General features: G+C 39.4%; 1 protein-coding gene across 2 annotated transcripts in view; it reads right to left on the bottom strand.

Annotated features, from left to right (window-relative positions):
* paplna (papilin a, proteoglycan-like sulfated glycoprotein) overlaps nucleotides 1-14,320 on the bottom strand; it is a 36,492-nt gene extending 22,172 nt beyond the window's left edge. Inside the window, exons 1-7 of one of the 2 annotated variants that reach the window (XM_041813551.1) lie at nucleotides 14,151-14,320; nucleotides 12,839-12,953; nucleotides 8,543-8,605; nucleotides 6,715-6,818; nucleotides 2,348-2,408; nucleotides 1,185-1,287; nucleotides 877-1,007 (exon numbers count right to left, since the gene is read on the bottom strand). In XM_041813551.1, the coding sequence (XP_041669485.1) occupies nucleotides 877-1,007; nucleotides 1,185-1,287; nucleotides 2,348-2,408; nucleotides 6,715-6,818; nucleotides 8,543-8,593 (450 nt within the window). In that variant the 5' untranslated portion in view covers nucleotides 8,594-8,605; nucleotides 12,839-12,953; nucleotides 14,151-14,320. Of the gene's footprint in view, nucleotides 1-876; nucleotides 1,008-1,184; nucleotides 1,288-2,347; nucleotides 2,409-6,714; nucleotides 6,819-8,542; nucleotides 8,606-12,838; nucleotides 12,954-13,887; nucleotides 14,001-14,150 lie in introns of those variants that run through there. The other variant, XM_041813552.1, reaches the window with a different exon arrangement.
* Nucleotides 14,321-19,927: the final 5,607 nt, after the last annotated feature.

The following is a 19,927-nucleotide window of genomic DNA, read 5'->3' as shown; positions in this document are numbered from 1 at the left end:
AAAGTGTTTGACATTAGCACAGAGTGAAACTAATCTTTGGTCATGCTGCTCAGCTCCTCTGAGAGTGTCCATGCTGATTAAGGTAGACCAGAAGTTTAAGTGAACTGAGATCCTAAAGAGTTTCAGCCTGTGACTTTTAATGATTAAAACACAGATGGACAAAATAATCATGAGAACTGAAGCTGCTACACAGAGCTCACATTAGCTTGTATTTATATTCCTTTAAAGGAAATCCATGCAGCAATTTTAGCATTTATCATACTCCAGTTTGCCCCTCCTTGTAGTTTAACATTACAGTAAATACAGGCATGATGTGAACATTCACCTTCAGGGCAAAGAGCAGGGACAGAAAGGAGAAAAGAGGTGCACACTATAGGATAATCAACCCCATAAATGAGCCAAGTCTCCCCTTCCAACCAAAGTCAGCAAAGGCCTGATAATCTAATCGTTCTAAAGATACTCTTAGATGTTCCTGTGGTATTAGGAGTGTTCAGAATGATTTTTAATCCTGATCTGCTCAGTAGAGAATCAGAACCGCTCTGATTTGAAATTATTAGCATTTAACATGTTTGATACCCATTACGCGAAAAAATCCACCTGCTCTGGTGGTTGCTAGGCTGTGCAAATTCCCCAGACACTGCTCAAAATTTACACATTTGGCTGGTGGAAGGAGCTAATTTCCCACCCTGGATTGACTGCATGGGATTTGGAGTATTTAGAGCAGGGACCTGGCTGAGACTGTGCTAATCATCTTGTTCCACTCCACACACTATACATACAAAAAAAAGGAAAATTCTGGGATTATTTGTCGCCATGTGTGGGGTCTTTTACATTGAAAAAAATAGGTTACGTCTATTTGGGTATTGCAGGCTTTACCTTGCAGACTCCATCCACACATATATCCCTCCGTCCAGGGTGACAGGGCGTCCCATCAACCACAGCGCTGCGGTGACGATAATAAAAGTTTTCTCCTCTTGGCATGCAGTTCAGCTCACAGGGGTTCTCAGCTGTCAAAGACAGGAAATCCAGTTCAAAACAAAGGGAGGAGCTCTCCATTCTTTCCCAAATCTGATCCCATTTCATCTTAATTATTTTATCATGGAAGCTTGGTATATGTATTAAACCTTAGCAACTTTTTGGAGGCAAAATAATGAGCTCCATTCTACTTTTATTTTGCTTTTTACCTCCATAATATGGGAGCCACTTGTAGCGTTTCCCCTGGAAGTCAGTCCCATCAAACTGGGAGCACTGCTCTTCACGGAAATCCCTGGATCCTTCTGGACAATCCTGATTATGAGAGGAAGCAAAGAAAACAAAGAGGAGTTTTCAACAAAACTTTGACAACAAAGTCAAACGTCATACAAACAAGACAGCAGAAAAATAAAGCAGCAGGTTTGCAGATGATGCTCTGATTTACACTATGCTGCCATCATCTTGAAACTCTAACTTTTCCATCCTTTCTTTAAGATTTAGTTTTGGGCCTTCTGCCTTTTTTTTTTATCAGAAAATGGATAAGGTAGGCAACCAAAGAGAATGGGAAATGGCATGCAGGAAAGAAGCAACCATTAAATTTGAACCCAGATTGCCTGCTTGAGCAACTACAGCCTCAGTATATGGGCTGCCGCCTAACTGCTAGGTTATCTGTGCCACATCATTCGTCCTTTTCATGAGCAATCAAGAGGAGGAGCTTAAGGCCTCGTGGTAAGATTGGGTATCATGTACGGAGACCATGTCCCAAAGCAGGCTGCCTGGGTTCAAATCTGACCTGCAACTCCTTTCAAACATATCATTCCTCTTTCTCTATCCCTGATTTCATTCTCTATCCATTGTCCTATCTAAACAAAAGCATTAAAGTCCAAGAGTACAATAAAAAAATGCATAAATTAAAAAGTTATCCTTGAAATTCCAAAATAGGAAAAGGATTTCTGATACAAAAAAACAACGTATAATAGTTTGTTTTACACGCTGGGTTAAAAAATAGGACATGAAAAGAAAGAGGCAAAAGGAAATTTAGTCTTTAAATGTTCAAATTTCCCATCTGTGTGAGCAGATGTGATGCAGATCATTGCATACACCTTGCAAGAGAGCACACCACTCAGTGTAATGTTATCAGACCAAATAACAAAAGAGCAAATCTTTTTCTAACACTCCAATTTTTGATCGTCAGTTAAATAAAAATAAGGCATGGATTCTCTTGACAGCTGAGCACTGATTCTCAAAGACAAGCGTTGTGTTTTTCGGCAGTTTATGGCCTATGGAATGATACAGAGATTAAATTCGGGATAAATATTGAAGAGAAAGAAGCAAAACTCTGATGATTAAAGTGGTTTCAGTTGTGTTTGTTCACCTGGATGTTGCAGGAACGGTAAGACTTGTCCGGTCCTACACAGTTGTGTCCTCCATCAGTCCTGTAAGTAAAAAAAACAATGTGAGAAGCTATTGACCTGGTGTGTTTTAAGATAACTTTCCACTTTATCTACCTAAGCCCCAGCCAGAAGAAGGTTCACAACATAACAAGAACATCTTGTAACATCACAGGGGTGTGAACCGAGCCACCGCAGCGAGCATTGAGCCAGCTGATGGTGCTGACCATGTTCTGTTTGGTAAATTGTAAGACATGAAAGGAATGCCTTCCCCACTTTATCTAATAGTGAGGTCAGACAAGATATTATAAGTATGACTGTAGGTGCATCTCAAAAAATAAGAATTTTAATAAGAATTAAAAATAAGTTTATTTTTTGGCACTCTTGAAGCTACTACAGCTGAAGAAAAGAGTTAGGAAAGTTAGTGTACAGGCTTGGGAAACTCCCTTTTAAACTTACAGAAGATCAACCGGTAATAAAAGCAAATCTCTTCACGCATTCTGAGTAACTCAGGTATACTGACATTTATGTGCCAAATCTCTGGAATGCCCCTTTAAGCCACAGTTATATGTTTTTATAGTTATATCAGCTCTAACAAAAAGGCCACTTTTGCATTTTTTTTTTTCAACTGAAGCTCCATTAAAACTTTATGGTTCGTCATAATGAGGCAGAGAGAGTAAATGAGTAGGTTAGTCTGCAGCGCATGCATACAAACACAGCTCATACTGTCAGCAAGCGCAAAAATAACAACTTTCTGCTGTGGATTTAAGTAGCATTCCTCTTTAATCTGCGCCTGTTAAAAAGAAACAAGCCCTCAAAAACAAGAGAAGCCTCCACATCAATGCTGCTGAGCCCACAAACATCAGCGCACAGGAACAGTGAGACAGCAGATAGTTCCGCCACCCTCCCTCCTAGCCATGTTGATAACTCATGATTAAGTCACCTCCAAAAGTACCTGCCCTCAGGCCTCAAAAACAAGACATGCTACCGCTGAAAACACGCCAGAGCTCTAAGTAAAAACATGTCCGAACACTCAGTGACAACATCCTGACTTCAACTTTTCACCTGAGAGGGGAAAATAAACATTCAGAGCATTAACGCTCTTTGAAAATGCAGATACCTCACAGATAGGAGTGGGAGAGTCAGGGGTTATTAATTCAAAACAGTTAAACAAACAACAATAAATCAGATTATTGCCTGAAGCGGGCAAAATGACAACAATTATTTGACTTGCTACACTTTGAAGTGTGCCTACTTTGGATGACAGTCAGGAAATTTTATGCTGAAGTGAACGCTGGGTAAAATGGGAGTTCCTGTAAAGCACACAATGAGTCAACAGCTGTCTAATCATAGTACTTAAAGGTGATTCTGGCAAACCTGGCAGACAAGATATGACAGAGTTCATCCACTTCCAGTAGGTAAGAATGGGCAGGACGTCTTTTCCTCAGATAAAGAGGGGAAACAGACTCATTCACTGACTCTCTGAATCACCGACTGACTGCACCAACACGTTGGAAACATGAATCGAATGGAAAACATCCAAATATCACTGTCAGATTGGTCTACTCATATTCTTTGTGTTTAATTAAAGAACACACATTTCCTACAGTTTGTCTTCACATGAATTCAACATATTAGAACACTGGATCAGAACAGTGTTTGGACACGTTGGAGAAATAGCTTATCAGAGACATGATGTGCCTGGTGGGCATTTTCTTCCAACAAAAATCCAATTAACCCTTTCATCAAAGCTGCTAGAACCCTTGCTAAGTTACTGAGACATACCCACATTTGGCAGTAAACACAGAAGTAGATGAGTGGCAGATGACTTCTGATGGTTGTGAATCACAAATAGCAGTGGATAAAGTTTATTTGGAGGTTCAGGAAGAAATCTGGGTGATGTTGGCCTTTGATTGGAGGTACAGAAGTAAGATTTTGCTCTGCTTGTGAGCTGCTAAGATGGAGAATTCCTTTTCTATGTGCCAAAAAACAAGCAACTGGTCTTCATTTGCATCTACATCTGTGCCAGTGTCTACAGCTATGGTTGCAGCAAATCAGTCATCTCCCTGGACTCAAAACAACCACAGTTAGATCCCCAAACTTTGTAGCCACATTAGTTATAATATCAATTCAATGCTGAAATCCACTTTAAAGCCAGCAGCTAGTTAGCCCACTAACACAACATTACATCAACTTTACATTATGATGTGTTCAAGGTTGACCCAGTAAAATGGCAATTAGGTAAATAAAGGTCACCATGGTGTGTTCAAAAGTGACAACAAGTAGAGGTAATTTATAACTCTGCAAAGCAGATGGATTTCCCAGCCTCCACGCCTGTCACCAGGCAAATTCATCTTGCAAAGCACCAAACTGCAGCATCTGTGCCAAACCAATCACCTTCATTTGAGGAGAACAAGGCAGTAGCTACAGGCGGGGATTAGCTGTATTGAAAGCCAAAAGAAACGGCCGCTGCTAGTGAAGCGATTTGCCTGGATATAGCTATAGTATAGTGGTTGTTTTAACAGAATCATTTTTCTTTATGAAATAAAGAGAAATAAAACAACACTGAAAGCTTTTCACGTTTTTTCCCGGGCCTGCGTCAGCACGAGTTTGTGATCGTTATGGGTGCGGTTTACTGGTGTATACAGCAGCTGCTATCATTTCAGATGGAGCTGTAGTATAGCCGCAGTTTAATCAGAGCTGGACCACTTTTCTTTTTTAAAACAAGAGCAGAGAGCCACACCTAAAGCTTGTACTGGCAGAGAAGATGTTGCACATCTTCTGACTAACATCTGCATGAATTTTATTCACAGACTACCTCAGGGCAGGGCTCACAGGGCTGCTCATGTGACAGAGAGAATGTCCAACCACCTTCTAATAATTCTGTATAAAGTCGTGCCCTTCCTAAATGCTGTGTATGGGAGGTTGCCCAGATGAATGTAAAATATATCCATGCAACGGTGAAATATATCTATGCAATGGATATATTTCACATTCATCTGGTTTTGGTGAGAAACTTAAAACAGTGCTTGAGTCATCCTTGCTGATACTTATTGCATTGCTCCTTAGCAGGTTTTTGTACTGCTCTGTTGGACTAAGTAAGTAAAAGCATGTTGTTGACTAAATAAGGATGACTTTTGTGCTCCTTTTATTGGCTTACACCGCCATCTGTTGGAAGTCCCAGAACATTACTAAGCTAAGTAGACTCAACAACTGCTAAACCAGCTGGTATAACAAAACACTAAAATCGATATCGGTCACTCTCACTCACAGGTGATCAGTATCGTCAGCAGAAAAATAAGATTGAGGCATCTCTTGTACTCATAATAAAAATGGAGCATATAATAACAAACACATTATATTTCTAACAATGAGCAAGTGGCTCTATAGCTTTTTCTTTCTTGACTTGAGATAAACCGATGTGTATCAGTCCAATTATAGGGTCCTGGGTTGATGTGTGTTGAATTCTATGTACTACGTACCTGCTATATCATGCACTGGTGGTATGCCAGCCACTGTTTAATTCAGAGGATGAAGGAGGGACTTTCCCCATCTGCTTGATGGGCACTCAAGTGTACCCTGTGTGGAGGTATTTCCTGGCTGTTATGCCAACAACTTTTACATCTTAATGTACTATGAACAAAAGCAAATTGTTCATATGGTTTGAACTTTTTTTGCAAAAGGAACCCAAGCCAACTAATTAGCAGTCACACCAGCGGCTTACTGGCAAAATCAACAGACGCATGTAGATATCAGTACTGAAAAAACCCAGATCATTACATCCCTACTTATAAACATAATGTAAAATGCTACTTATGGTTTCCCACCTCATGAATGCTGCTGATATTCACAAAGCATAACTCTACTCCATCTTGTTTGCTCAGGTGTGAGAGAAGCAGCTTCACAAACTAACCTTAAGTTGACAGAAAAACCATACTTAAAGAAATTGTACTTTAAAGATTCTTAGCACGTGCTACAAAGGAAATCAGTTTTTCCACCACTTCTGAAGTCTTTCTGCCAAAAAGGGCGAATAGAAAAATGTTCACTCCCCATCCGATCCTCCTCATCAGCCAACACCCTGCAAAGAGGTCTTTTAATGTGAAAGGGCCCCTCCCTGGAGTGTGTTTTGGATGTAAAACAAGCCCACGTCCGCGTGACTTCAAGGCATTCTTCTACTATCAAGATAGAGTCTGTGCCCTCACTATTAGCTTTATTCAAACAGGAAAAAAGAGGAGCTGTATGTGTATTCAGCTGAGTTTGACCAACAGGGGCTGACTCACTTCATGTGTGTTCTTACAGGAATGTTAATGTGTGTATTAAAAACAGATGAATAGAGGCAGGTGAGTCTTACCTGTGGGTGATACAGCGTCTGGTTCTCATAGTCACACCGCTGCCACAGCTGCGGCTACATTCTCCGTAAGGACCCCACGTGTCCCAGTGATCCACGTTGGGCACCTGGATGCAAAACAGGAATCAATCAATGTTTGATGGATGATTTTAATGGCGAAATGTGTAGAATTTTACACTGAACTAGATTAATTGAAAAAATAGCTACTCCTATGATAATATGTATTCTAAGTTCAGTGCTTCCATCACTTCATATATTTCCAACAGTTTTTAAAGAAGAGAAATTCTTAGTTTTTATATTTGTAAAGGTGCATTTGTTGTCATAGCAGCTGCTATGACAAACACAAAATGTTCTGTTGCTGTATCTCCTATGTTTTGTGCTTCTTGCCTCTGATGGATCACGAATATTCCCTGCCATTTACCACATCCTATCATCCAAGAACCCCCTGTAACACAGAACTCTGTTCCCCTCACCACTGTCATAACTTACTAATCCAGGTCAAGTAGAGACCACAAGAGCCATTCAGCTCAGCTGCTCCCATCTTGTTCTATATTGAGGACTCTATTCAACGAAAACTTTACTCCACAAGGTGTATTAACAAAATGGAATCCTAACCTTTTTTGTTTCCTGGTTGAATTTGACATAATGAGGAAAAAAGCTGTTAAAAGTGGCTTTCCTAGTTGGGGGCCTGTGTCCATAGCTGGCTTTTTTAACGCTGGCACCACTAATTTTTTTATTTCAAACCAATGTAGGTTCACCTTCAGACAACAGCGGAAGAGAAACCGATCTGATTTGTCTTCCTTCAACTTTTTTCAAGGGTAGTTTTCAGGTCTGTAGCCACTGCCTGTGGCAGGGTTCCTCTACATTGTCTGCATGTCTGCTGTGTGATATTTCCTTGAAATACAGAAATATTAAGCACACAGAGCTTTTTAAAAAAAAAAAAAAGGTTACAGAAGCACTCTGTAATTGAGATCATGATGCCAGCGACTGCCAAAGTATTTAGAAATTGCTTACAGTACAGACTAGTAAGACAATTTTTGACAGCATTCCCCTCATTTATGTGAAACTCATCCATACCTGCTCCAACTTTGAAAAAAGACCAAGGACTATGACATGTATTTAACCACAGAAAAAATGAACTCATAATGGTCTGAAAAGGAAAAAAGCAGACAGGATAGAGATAAATATTTCATAACAGAAGGTTCATATGACTTTTGAGTTGTAAAGTGAAATCAGAAATTAAGGAGCAGTGGTGGACTTATTTTACATTACTGTGGCTGCTGGGAGACACTGACGTGGCTTAACCAAAATGTGGTAAAAGGGGACAATAAAGCATGTGATTATTCGCGATTTTGAAAAATGTATGCATTTATTAGGGACATTAATCAATCAAGAATAATGTGATTAATCTTGACAGTCCTATAACCTAGTTTTCATCTTTTGGACCTGTCCTCTGCCAGGCGAAACAGAGCCATCAGAACAAGAAAAACAGACTAAGTTTCTTCCCTGGCGCACAATATGTCTCATTTGAATCCAAGTTGTACCTACTTGTGTAAGGAGTTCTTTAGGGTGAATTCTTTCAAGTTTTTACAATTGCACTTTGACAACAAAGACATTGTATTCTATCTATCTATTCTGTTTGTCGTCTTTCATACTGAGATGTACCCATGGGTCTGAAACAAAGTATGTTTCTTCCTGTACCAACTAAATGTTCAGTAGTACATTACACCTCAAAGACTACAGTAATAATTTTTGCGATTTTGTGCACATCTCTCATTGTTTCCTCTCAGTGTGTGTTCATTTTGAGTGTGTCAGTCTGCTGGAAGCTTACCATGAGTGCTGGAGCCAGCAGCAGCTGGAGGATTACCAGAGGCAGGAGCATCTTCCTGGTTCCCTGGAAATACAACACATTCACAGTTAGTCACTGTGACTAATACAGGCTGTTAAATATTGAGCAACTTTCTGGAAAATAAGCCAGATTGGGAGCTGTGACACCGGCCAACAGATACAACAAGATCTCTGAGGAAATCATCACCTTATCTGATCCAATGGCAGTAAACATAAAAGCCTCTGTTTGTTCATACCAGTGTTTTGCCTTGCAGCATCTTCTATAACAGCTCCAGCTATATAAATCAACACATGTAGTGATTTACACTCAATGTACACAGTGACTGATCCAAACAGCTTGTTCTGTGGTTTGGTTTGCAGCCACTGACCACAGCAGATAATCAACAGCTGGATCTACATCTGTGTGGCCTCAGTTAGTGACACAGATGTCTACTAAAAAAAGACATCAAGTTTCCTGATTTTTTTTCTTTTAAAAAGTGAACTATTCCTTTCACTGAGGTTCTTCCAAGTAATAAAGAGACTCATTGCACTTTCATTTCATTAGACAAAAACATGTTTCTATTGTGAAAGATTATAAGGAACATTTCAACATTAGGTTAACCACAGAAAAAATGAGTTTACTACAGATAAAAAAAGTAAAAACAAATAGCTCAAGGGAAAGAATGTTTAACATCAGAGGATAGAGATTACTTTTAACTTGAGCTAGACATCTTAAGAACCTTCGGTGGATTTATTCTATGTCAGTGCCGAGTGCGGGAGCCGAAAGACACTACAATCAGTAGCATCCAGCTGCTGCCCCACTACAGTAGCTAAACTATGGTGTGCCTATGACAACACTGCATGTGATTAAAAAATCGAATGCCCTGAATCTGGACCTCAAGCCTAGTTTATGCTTCTGCAGTGAGTCTACGTTGTAGCTATGCTGCAATGACCTATGCCAGTGTTGGTGCCACATCCTTGTGCATTTTTCTTCGCATTGTGCTGCAATACTCCACTCAAACACTACTCAGCAGAGTGATTTTAAGCCAGTTCCTGGTCCTGCCATCACATGTCCTGGTTGTTTGTGTACATAAAACCATGGCAACTGAAACCAAGCATATTACATTGGAATTTCAGCAGATAGATATTGAGCAGCAGTTGGTTATACTGGATCTATAGAGAAGAAAAGAGACATCAGAGACAAGAGATGTAAAGTATGGCAGCCGAATTTGATGCAGAGGATGGGGGGGATTATTTTGCATTTGTTCAGCCACCGAGAAAGACACAGATGAGGGAATGAACACCTAATATTTCAAGATGTCAGCAAGTAGATTTGACAAGTTATATCATCATCTTATCTTACATTAGAGTGCAAACAACATACCTGTGGCCATTACTTAGAAACTGCAGTTACCAGTGCCACCCTGAAGAGCAATCACAGGGTTTGCAGTATGCATAAATTTGATGTATGCCTTGAACTTTTACAGGGCGCATGCTGGCTACGGCTTAGCATTCCAGGCTAAACATACCTATGGCCCATGCTACTGCGTAGTTTCAACACAGAAGCATAAATCAGGCTTAACTGCATGGTAATTACTGTATTAACACCAAAAGCCTATTTATAGAGAAACTAATCAGTAGATTGACTGAAAATGGGTGCATCTAGTCGCAGTGATTGTAACTGAAAAGTACTGAAATCGTAGTATCCTATTTCATATTTCACCGACATAACTCAAACATGCATAATGATGCCAAAATGTCTCTTTATCTACAGTTTACTGCCACACCTCAGTAAGGAAAACACCTTTTCTACTACACTTTAAACACCCACCTTATCATTTCCCTCTGCTATTTCTTCACTTAATTGCTTAACTGAGCTAAAAAGTGTCTCCTTTGTTGAATGTGCAGAGGCTGTTTGTTTGTTTTCTCCAGGGCAAATGGGGGTTTCTTGTCCCCCCTGAGAGAGAGACAGAGAGAAGGGGGTCGGCTGGAGCTGCCAAAACACCTCTGACCCCGTCTACCGTGACGCCTGAATGCCCCGGCAGTGAGGAGTTACCCTGCAGACATGAACGGCACACAGCGAGGCCAGGCGGCGTGTCGGAGGGATGGTTATGTCAGAGAGGAGAGAAGACGGTAAGTCAGCATTTCTGATCAGACATGCTGTCATTGAAATAATGCCCTGGATGGAGCAACTTAATGTTTCATCTGGATAATCCCTGGCTTTTCTCCTCTGCCTTCGCTAACAGCGTTTGTTTACATCTCTAGTTTTCAAGTACAGCTGCAATGATGAATTTGGTTAGAACTTTGCTGCTGATCTATGAATTTATCTCAGTACCAAAAAGGTCCAAAATCCCAGATTCCAGCTTTAAATTTGAATGTTTTTCTGGTTTGTTTCCTCTTTTATAAATGTATGTATTTGGCTGTTTAACCAAAACACGCAAAAAGCAAAGCAACTATCAGCAACTTCCACAAATTTTGACATTTCAGTGATGACACAACAGCCTGAACAATTAACAAATAAACAACAAATGAATCATCAGCAAAAATCTTTGTAGTTAGTAGCCCTGATTGCAAGTTTAGAGTTCACAGTTATATCTTCAAATTGCTGGCTTTCATCAATGAACGGTTGGTAAAAAACACATTTAAATCAAAAGTATTTGAACCGGAGAGCCTAAACTGGTTATTAATCATTATCTTTTTTGACAGAAGTGACTAAAAATGATAAATAAAGCAATAAAATGGCTGTAAAGTCATTAAAAAAAAACAAAATCAGTGATCATTCACCAGCTCTGCAGCCAAACTGAAACCCAAATGTATATGCACTGAGTATTATGTAACCATTGCCGTTCAAATTAGTGTTATGCAATAATAAGTCAGTGGATAATTTACATACTTGAAGAACATTTATGAGTCATAACAATGAAACCAAAGCCATCCTGCACCTCCCTCTTAAGTGATTGCCATTGCCAATGTTTGGTATCATTAACCAGACAAATGACTTGGATAAATCATACTTGATATCCCCTCAGTAAAACTGATATTCTTACTCATCCTGGGTGCAATCGAGCACTGAGCCAATAAAAGCATTCCTGTATCCCTCTCTTTGTTTGGTACCAGCTCATAAACCCTTCAGCCTCTGGCTGTACAAGCTTTTATTCAGCCAAATTAACTATTATTCATCAGTCAGCCGGGGCATGCACTGTCTTGTGTCCTGTTTAGTGTCTGTGAAGCACGTCTGACTGTGCTGGGCACATGGTCAGTCTATAAAATCACCAATGAACCCTGAAGGACAAATTATATTTAGGATATTTATTTGATAAATCAATAATACAAAGGCTTGATTCTTTGAGTTTCTTCCCTTTAGGTGCCTGGGTGTGCTGTACATGGTGGTTTATCATCATTTAATCACACCTGCAGGTCCTTATCTTTCAGTTTTATTCAGTATTTGTACTCCTAAATATTCCCTTACTCTTATATTATCCAGTTAGCTGGTTGTATTAGGCTTGTATATAAGGATACTTGTTGTTTCTCTGAACTTCTGAACATTTGAGGCTGCCTGTCTCGGCCAGGATACCCTTGGAAAAGATATTCTGAATCACAGATTATTGTTTTTTCTCCTGGTCAAATGAGGGCTATTTAAGATTTTAAAAAGTATGCTTAAGAAATTGACTTCTTGTGTCAACTGAAAGATAAGAGGTTAGGGAAGATACTGGTATGCCTCAATATTATGGTATTGCTATGTGAAGTTTATCATAGATGCACAAATCAAAGTCAAGGCTTTCAGATTTTCTTCACATGATTTTAAGTATTTTGTACTCTGAAGTTTACAAAATAAAAGTTAAAATTTTAAATATACTGCCTTTCCTTCAATATTCCAAACAGCGACTGGAGTATTTCAGAGATTTAACACAATATTTGAGAATTTCATCACAATTTCTTATTTTTTTTTTTTAGTTTTTATCATGACACGAGGTAGAAAAGAGTTTTGTTTTTATCCTTATCATGTCTTTTTTGTTTTTGCCTGGTGTCCCTTTCTTCATAACAATGCAGATATTTTTTTCCTAAGTAAAATAAGATAAAATTCAGTCAATCTAAAGAAAGACTTTCAATAAAACCTTTAACATGAGTCAGACTCATCAACAGTCATGAATGAGTCTGTCGTTGTATCTCAGCCTTGTATCTCAGTGATTCAAAGTGGATAAAATAGGGGTTTTACTTTAAATCCCCCACGATGTTGAGTAAATCTGACCCAAGAAGAAGCCATAATGGCAACATCCTGGTAAATAAAGAGGCTACTCACCCTGTTTAGTGGTTCTTAATGCGGTTTCTTGAGTCCTAGCCCGCCGGTGGATCCTCTCGTGGGACCGTGCAGGACTGACAGCTGCTTTCTCTCCGGAGCTTTGACTTGGATGAGCCTGAATGAGCAGAGAGCAGAGCAGAGTCCTGGATATATGAGGAGGCTTATCTGACTGGAAACCTTTGTGTGTGTCTCTCTCCCCCCTCTCCGTGTCTGTCAGGAAACCAACGAGAAGAAGTCGAAGCAGAGAAAGTCCTGTCGGTTAAACCTCCTCCGCAGCGTCATCAGTGCGCTTTTTAACCAGCAGCTCGTCCTGCTCAATTACAGCCCCTCCTGACAGAGCTGGCGACCTGTGGTTACAGTCTATAATTCAGACTGTTGAAATAACAGTTCATCAGCGTGTCCGTTTGTTGTAACGGCCCCATAAAGCATGTTCTCTATGACGGTTTTTGAAAGGGTTTATTCCCACTTTCCCATTACCAACGCGTTATTATAATGCTCTCCAACAGTACGCCGAACATTTAATACCAGGGTACTCAAATAAAGTCATCTCCCTTTCAAGGTCCGGGTCTAATTGAGAGGCAAAGGTGTTATTTTCAGCTGGAAAGGGATCCTTACTTTTAACTTTCAACGTCAAAGAAGACATTCAGTGTATTCGTAGGATGTACAACAACCATTTAACCTTCATGTTTCACTGACGGTGACTTTACTGCTGTGTTTGAGGTGTAACGGTTTAACTGGTTACCGCGTTTAACTGGCGTCTTTCATCAAAGCGCGCCAGTTGTTATGTAGCTTCAAAAGATGTTTAATACTTAAAAGTCCGCGCCAATACTTCTACAGTTATACATGAAATACACAACTGCTAAATATACATAGAACTAATGAGAAAAGCACTCAGAGGAATTCACAAGGACTCTTTAGTTTTCAACGCAACTTCGACACATTTGTGCGAAAGTCTCCAAATAAAACGGTCGCAAATTAAAGTAGCACACTGGTCCTGTAGACAAAGAATTAGCTTTATGTTGAAATGTATCCCTTAGTCTTAAATATACCGCTGATTTGAAGGTTTAAAGGATTCATCTGACAATCTCTTCCCACATTGAAGGATTTATCTTAGTTGTCTTCTCATGGAGGTCGACGAGCAGACTTTAAGCCAGCACTCAGCTAACCGTTGACATACCGTTAGCCTGCTAACATGCTAACTAACGATGCTAACATTTTCTAGGTTAGCAAGTCCTAATCACACTCAAAACCCAAGAATTTTCAATATACCATTAAATAAAGTGTACCGCTTACGGTGATTGTTTGTTTTTACCTTATGAAGGGGACGAAAAGTAAAAGAATAGTCGAAGTTGAAAGCCATCTTGGGACCAATGAAGTCTAACGGTTCAGCGGTACCTGTAGACCCAAGTGAATGAATTTGTGCGAAAATTATTTAAGAATATTTGCAACGAAATTTATGAATTATTAAGCTACAATTGTGACTCCAAGAGTCATTTTTGTGTGTTTACAGCCATTCTAATTTATGGTTTAGCATTAAAAAGACCTGTAATCAAAACAAGAACAGCCAAACTGTCCAAAAAATAGATCAAATACAGAGGACACAATTGACCTGTTTCTTTTTTTTAACTAAACATGTTTCACATCTAGGCTTACCGATTTTATCCAGAAAATCTAAATTGGTGCTTATCGACATCATAACCACTCCTTGATTTTTATGTGTTAAAAACAGACATGAGTTAACTGTGACAAAAAGACATAAAAAGATAGCTAAATCTTGGGACCCATTCTAGAGAGTCAGTTTTTGCAAGTGTAGTCAGCAGTTAGCACCATGGACCAGTGCTTCCCAAAGTGTGGGTCGCGGCCCCATGGTGGGCCCTGCAGGTGAGCCTGGAGAGAGGTCATGTAAAAGAAATTAACCTAAAGTATCCAATGTCATAAACTTATATATATTTAACAGAAATCATGTTTGAAATGATCATAAAAAACGTGTTGACAAGTTTAATTTGTTAAAAAAAATTCTCAGAACAAAAGTCTTAGCCAGGAGATTTAATTTAACTCAAACATAACCATTTTGTTACCTTTAAACTAGTGTTGAATTAACTGGTGATGCCCCATTTAATATTTATCTATGCCACCCACTTCTCTATTCTAGGAATTTCAGTTCCTGTGTAACCTGGCACAGCAGTTAGATAATCTTGCAAAGCAGATGGATACGCCCGCTTACATGTTTCTCACTGGCAAATCCATCTTGCAAAGCTCCCATCTGAAACGTTTGGGCCCAGTTAGAAAGTGACAGGACCAATCAGTGACGGGGGGCAGTGCTTTCGGGCGCAGCGGAGTTGTGGCGTAAGCAAGCAGCAACAAGAGGAAGGCGGACTAAGGCGGAAGACATCAGCGTGGATGCTGCTAAAGCGCCAGTTTTATCAGAACTTGACGATATTTCTTCGTTAAAGAAGAACAAAGAACAGCAGTGAGTTGTTTTCTTTTCAAAAACTTCAGAAGTCGTGTACTGACATGTCTACAGTTGCCAAGTCGGAATTTCCGACCCGGATCTTTCCAAGTTCCAAGTACAATCAAAGAAGATTAGAAATTGGATGGATGGATAAGTGAATGGATTTATGGTTGGATGGATAGATAGTTTATTGTCGTTGTAAATGACTCTAATGAAGGTCTGTTGTATTTATCACTTCCTGTAAATTTTCTTTATATTGTCGCAGACTTTACCTTATGCTGCTTTTATTTTGAAGTACTTCCTACTTAGTACTTAGTGCGTACCTGACAGACGACAATTGACAGATGCAGAGAAAGCAGGCATGATGGTGGTTTTTCTTACATTTTCTCCTGTGTTATTCAAGCACCTGGCTGAAGTTGAGAACAAGGTCTTTTGTTTTATAAAGTTTTGTGTGTTTTTGTGTATGTGTTTGCTTAAGTGTTGTTAAGGTGATGTACTTTTAAAATGAACTCCTTTTTAAAAGGGTTTCAGTTAGCTGGTTTGTCCTGATTAGCCGTCACGTGCAGGCTAAATGTTGCATTCAGGATAGCATTTGTTAGCATTTTATGCAGCTGAATGTTTTTTTTGTTTATGTTTTTGTATATTTTTGTCTTTTATTGAAGAGCTGTGTTTTTTATCTGTCTCTCAGCTCTTACGGTGTGTCTGATGAGTCATATGGAAAGAAGTTATGTTCAAATACCATGCTAAGGCTGAACATAATTAAAAGGCTTCAGAAAACATCAGTACGCTTTATTATTGTCTGGCCAGGGTTTAGCTACAGTCATTGCATTATAAAAAACACAACAATATCAGCAGAAAATCAGTTGATAATAGCTTGCAGAGTTGCAAAATATGTTTAAGAGATGAATACAAGGGGAAAAATGTAGGTGACTTTGTCGATACCTGATCAGAAACTATACAAAAGATGTTGGCTTGTTAATTGTGAAGCCAGTCTGCTGCAGAAGCCTTTCTGAAAACACGGTCTTAAACCAACTTTTAGTCAGAATAAAAATAGATGGAAAGGAGGAGCTGAGGTCTTAAACATCTACAGCACGCTGGCTAGTCGTCATATCAGCCATGCCCCCTTATTATGCATAACTTTCATCCTTCTCCAAACCATAACAGAGTTCTGAAAAAACAAAATACCCCCTAATTGTGTAATTTTAACCAGGCTGTAAACATGTTTATTTCTACTTTTTAAGGGCATTTTACCGTGGGGTGTGTAGCTACTTCTGGTGTTCCTGCAGCGAGCCTCTAGCGGTCACCTGGGGAACTATGTTTTGTTGGCCTGCTGCTTTTTAAACACTGGAAGCTGCTGCATGGTCATGCGCTGCATCATTTACAGTCTGACTGCAGAGGGGGCAGCTAATCACCTGACTTTCAAATGTAATCATATGCAATTAAATGCTAAATTATTAACAAGTGACTGCTAGTGAGGCTTACATTAAAGCAGACACCGTTTAGGACATTAGTAGCCCTGCAGTTATGCCCACATGCTTCATGTACAGAGGCTTCTGCAGACATTGTTCCCCTCTCTTGCTCTCTGAATGGACCGCTGAAATACCTAGAGACCAACAAGGACACTTTCAATACCAAACACGTGAAAGTCAACAAATAGACCTGGTCGAATGTTAACAAAAGGCCTATTTTAAGTTTACTTATAGCCACAAAGGAGAGAGCACAGTCTCAACATTACAAAATGATTATTTGTGTCTAAAAAGAGCAGAACTGAGCCAGCTCCTGCAGTAAATCTTTCATTGGTGTTCACAATGATTTGACTGAATGCACATAAACAAACACTTTTAGAAGAATCTGACATTTTAAAATACATTATCATTCAAACATGTACAATATGCATGAAAACAACACGCACACATGATTATTTTGGGTTTTAAATGGCTAACCACCACTGCCACTACCAACGCTATGTTTAAACATCTGCATATGTTTTCCAAAAAGGTTTTACCTCCAGCCCTCCCTTCTTCTCTGCCCCCTATAGGGGGTGAGGTTTTTGAAAACATCCAAACTGGCATTTAAAATCAAACACCCAAAACTACTGAGTTATGTCGCTGTGGTCTGGTGTTAAAATACATCCTGGGTGTAATGTGTATTTGCCTTCAGATTCATTCAGAAACAGTTCAACAGACAAATTCTTCCTCACATGATCGAGTTGAAGTAAAACTACTTTGACGCCACTAAAACCGATTCAAGCCGCATGTTTGTTTATCTGGTTCCACAGGAGGATCGTTTTCCATGTTTAGGCTAGACTGAGTGGCTCAGACCCATCAGAATAAATGTTTTGAGTTGAAAGCTCTCCACATGTAACCAGAAAACCAAAAGGAAGCTCATACCAAATCGAAGCAGACATTTCAGTTCAATAGACCATCAAACACTAATCAGATCACCTCCTACTGTCCCGTCTTTACCATCATTGATCAAAGTTTACTTTTCCAAAATGCACATCTTGTCAGTCAAGTTTCCCCACAAAGCTTGTGCAGCATGATCCATGTGGTTTACTGCACATGCTCAATATTTACCACAGCGTATTTCACTTACAGAGCATAAGGAGGCATTTATTTCCAGCATGACGTTATGCAGAACTTTTAAACTACTGAGTTTGCAACAGTGCTCATTAATGCTTAAAATGCAATGGAATTGTACAACCCCATTTCCATTAAAGCTGGGCACTGTGTAAAATGTAAAATGTAAATAAAAACAGACTACAATGATTGTTAAATCTCCCAAACCCCTATTTTATTAGCAATAGGAACATAAACAACCTATCAGCTGTTGAAATTTTAACATTTCATGAAAAATATTTGCTCATTTTGAATTTTAAGCTGCAACACATGTTAAAAAAGTAGGAAAAGGGCTATGTTTAGCAATGTGTAGCATCCCCTCTTCTTTTAACAACAGCCTGTAAACACATGGGAAGTTAGAAGACCGGCTGCTGGAATTATTTAAGAGAGGAATGTTGTCCCATTCTTGTCTGACGTAGGATTGTGGCTGCTCAACAGTTGTGGTATTCTTTGGCAGTTTTCTTTTTTTTTAATAATGCCCAAAATGTTTTATATTGGTGAAAGTACTGGACTGCATGTAGGCCAGTTCAGGACCTGGACTCCTCCACTGCGAAGCCACGATGTTGTGACAGATGTGGTATGTGGTTTAGCATTGTCTTGCTGAACTAGTCAAAGCCTTTCCTGAAAGAGACGTTGTCTGATGGGAGAATAAGTTCCTCTAAAACCTCTGTTGGAGCTATTCACATGATTTCGTTTAGTCTGATCAGTTTTACTTTAATTTATTATTTGTTTGGGGAGAACTTGAGAATTAATTTTGATGCCGCTACTGTTGTCATATAGAGTATTAAGTAATGATTGGGACAGTGTTGATTTCATCGACTAAAACTATTACTAAAAATGTTCATTCATAGCCTTTTTTTCCATGGCAAAAACTAGACTAAGACTAACAAAAATAGATCTGTGATGACTAAAACTGACAAAAACTAAGTGTAGTTTTCATCAAGATGACTAAAACTGGACTAAAATGTAATGTGGTTTTTGTCGGACATTCAAAATCCGTGATATTTCTCCACTGTGGGTAAATCTGTCAAAAAGTAATGCATCTGTATCTATTTTGCCTCTAAGTTGTAGAAAGCAGGGACCCCAGGTTTGGCAGGGTGCAGAGAACACACTACCGTGATTTGGTACCAGATTTAGGCAAGAGAATAAATGCTTGGACTAAAAGTAAAGAGAAAAATGTGAGGACTTTTTTGTCGTCTAAAATTAGACTAAAACTAAAACGTATAGAAATGAATAAAATGGGACTAAAACTAAAATGCATTTCATTTGAAGACTAAAACTAAGACTACAATTGAAAATAGCTGCCAAAATTAAAACTGGATTGGGACTTTTGTTTTGATATATTTGGCAGATGGCACAAGGTGATGTCTATATTGTGGCCAGGTAGGATTGGATGGGTGGACACCAGGGAAGGTAATTATTATTTTTTTTTTAACAAAAAAAGCATGAGTTAGGAGCACACCAATTGTTTGTGAGAAACCTTTGTGAATAAAAACCTAAGAAGCTATATTTTTTGCATGGACATTGACATTTTTGATACTGCGTAAGATCCACTATCCCGAGGCCACAGTGGTCAGTGTGATTTTGAGTTTGTTTGTTAATTGACAAGAGCAAATCACCAAGCCAACTGGGCTTTCATGAATTATGCACTGAGGTGAGGCTTCCAAATTAGCCACTCTGCCATAAGCCCAGATCACCTCTCTTACTAAAGCCCTGCTCCCTTGATCGCTCAGTTTGGCCTGGCAACCAGCTCTTGGAAGAGTCCTGGTTGTGTCAAACTTCTTCCATATGAGAGTTATGGAGGCCACTGTGCTCTTGGGAACCTTCAGTGCTGCAGAAACTTTTTTGTATCCTTCCCCAGATCTGTGCTTGACAACAATCCTATCTCTGAGCTCTGCAGGCAGTTCCTCTGACCTCATGGCTTGGTTTTTGGCCTGATATGACTGCAGCTGTGAGGCCTTCTATTGAGAGGTGCAAGCCTTTTCAAATCTGTCTGATCAGTTTAATCTACCACAGGTG

This window comes from Cheilinus undulatus, linkage group 18, assembly GCF_018320785.1.
Source record: "Cheilinus undulatus linkage group 18, ASM1832078v1, whole genome shotgun sequence".
Lineage (NCBI taxonomy): Eukaryota > Metazoa > Chordata > Actinopteri > Labriformes > Labridae > Cheilinus > Cheilinus undulatus.
This window is presented reverse-complemented; position numbering and strand designations above follow the sequence as displayed.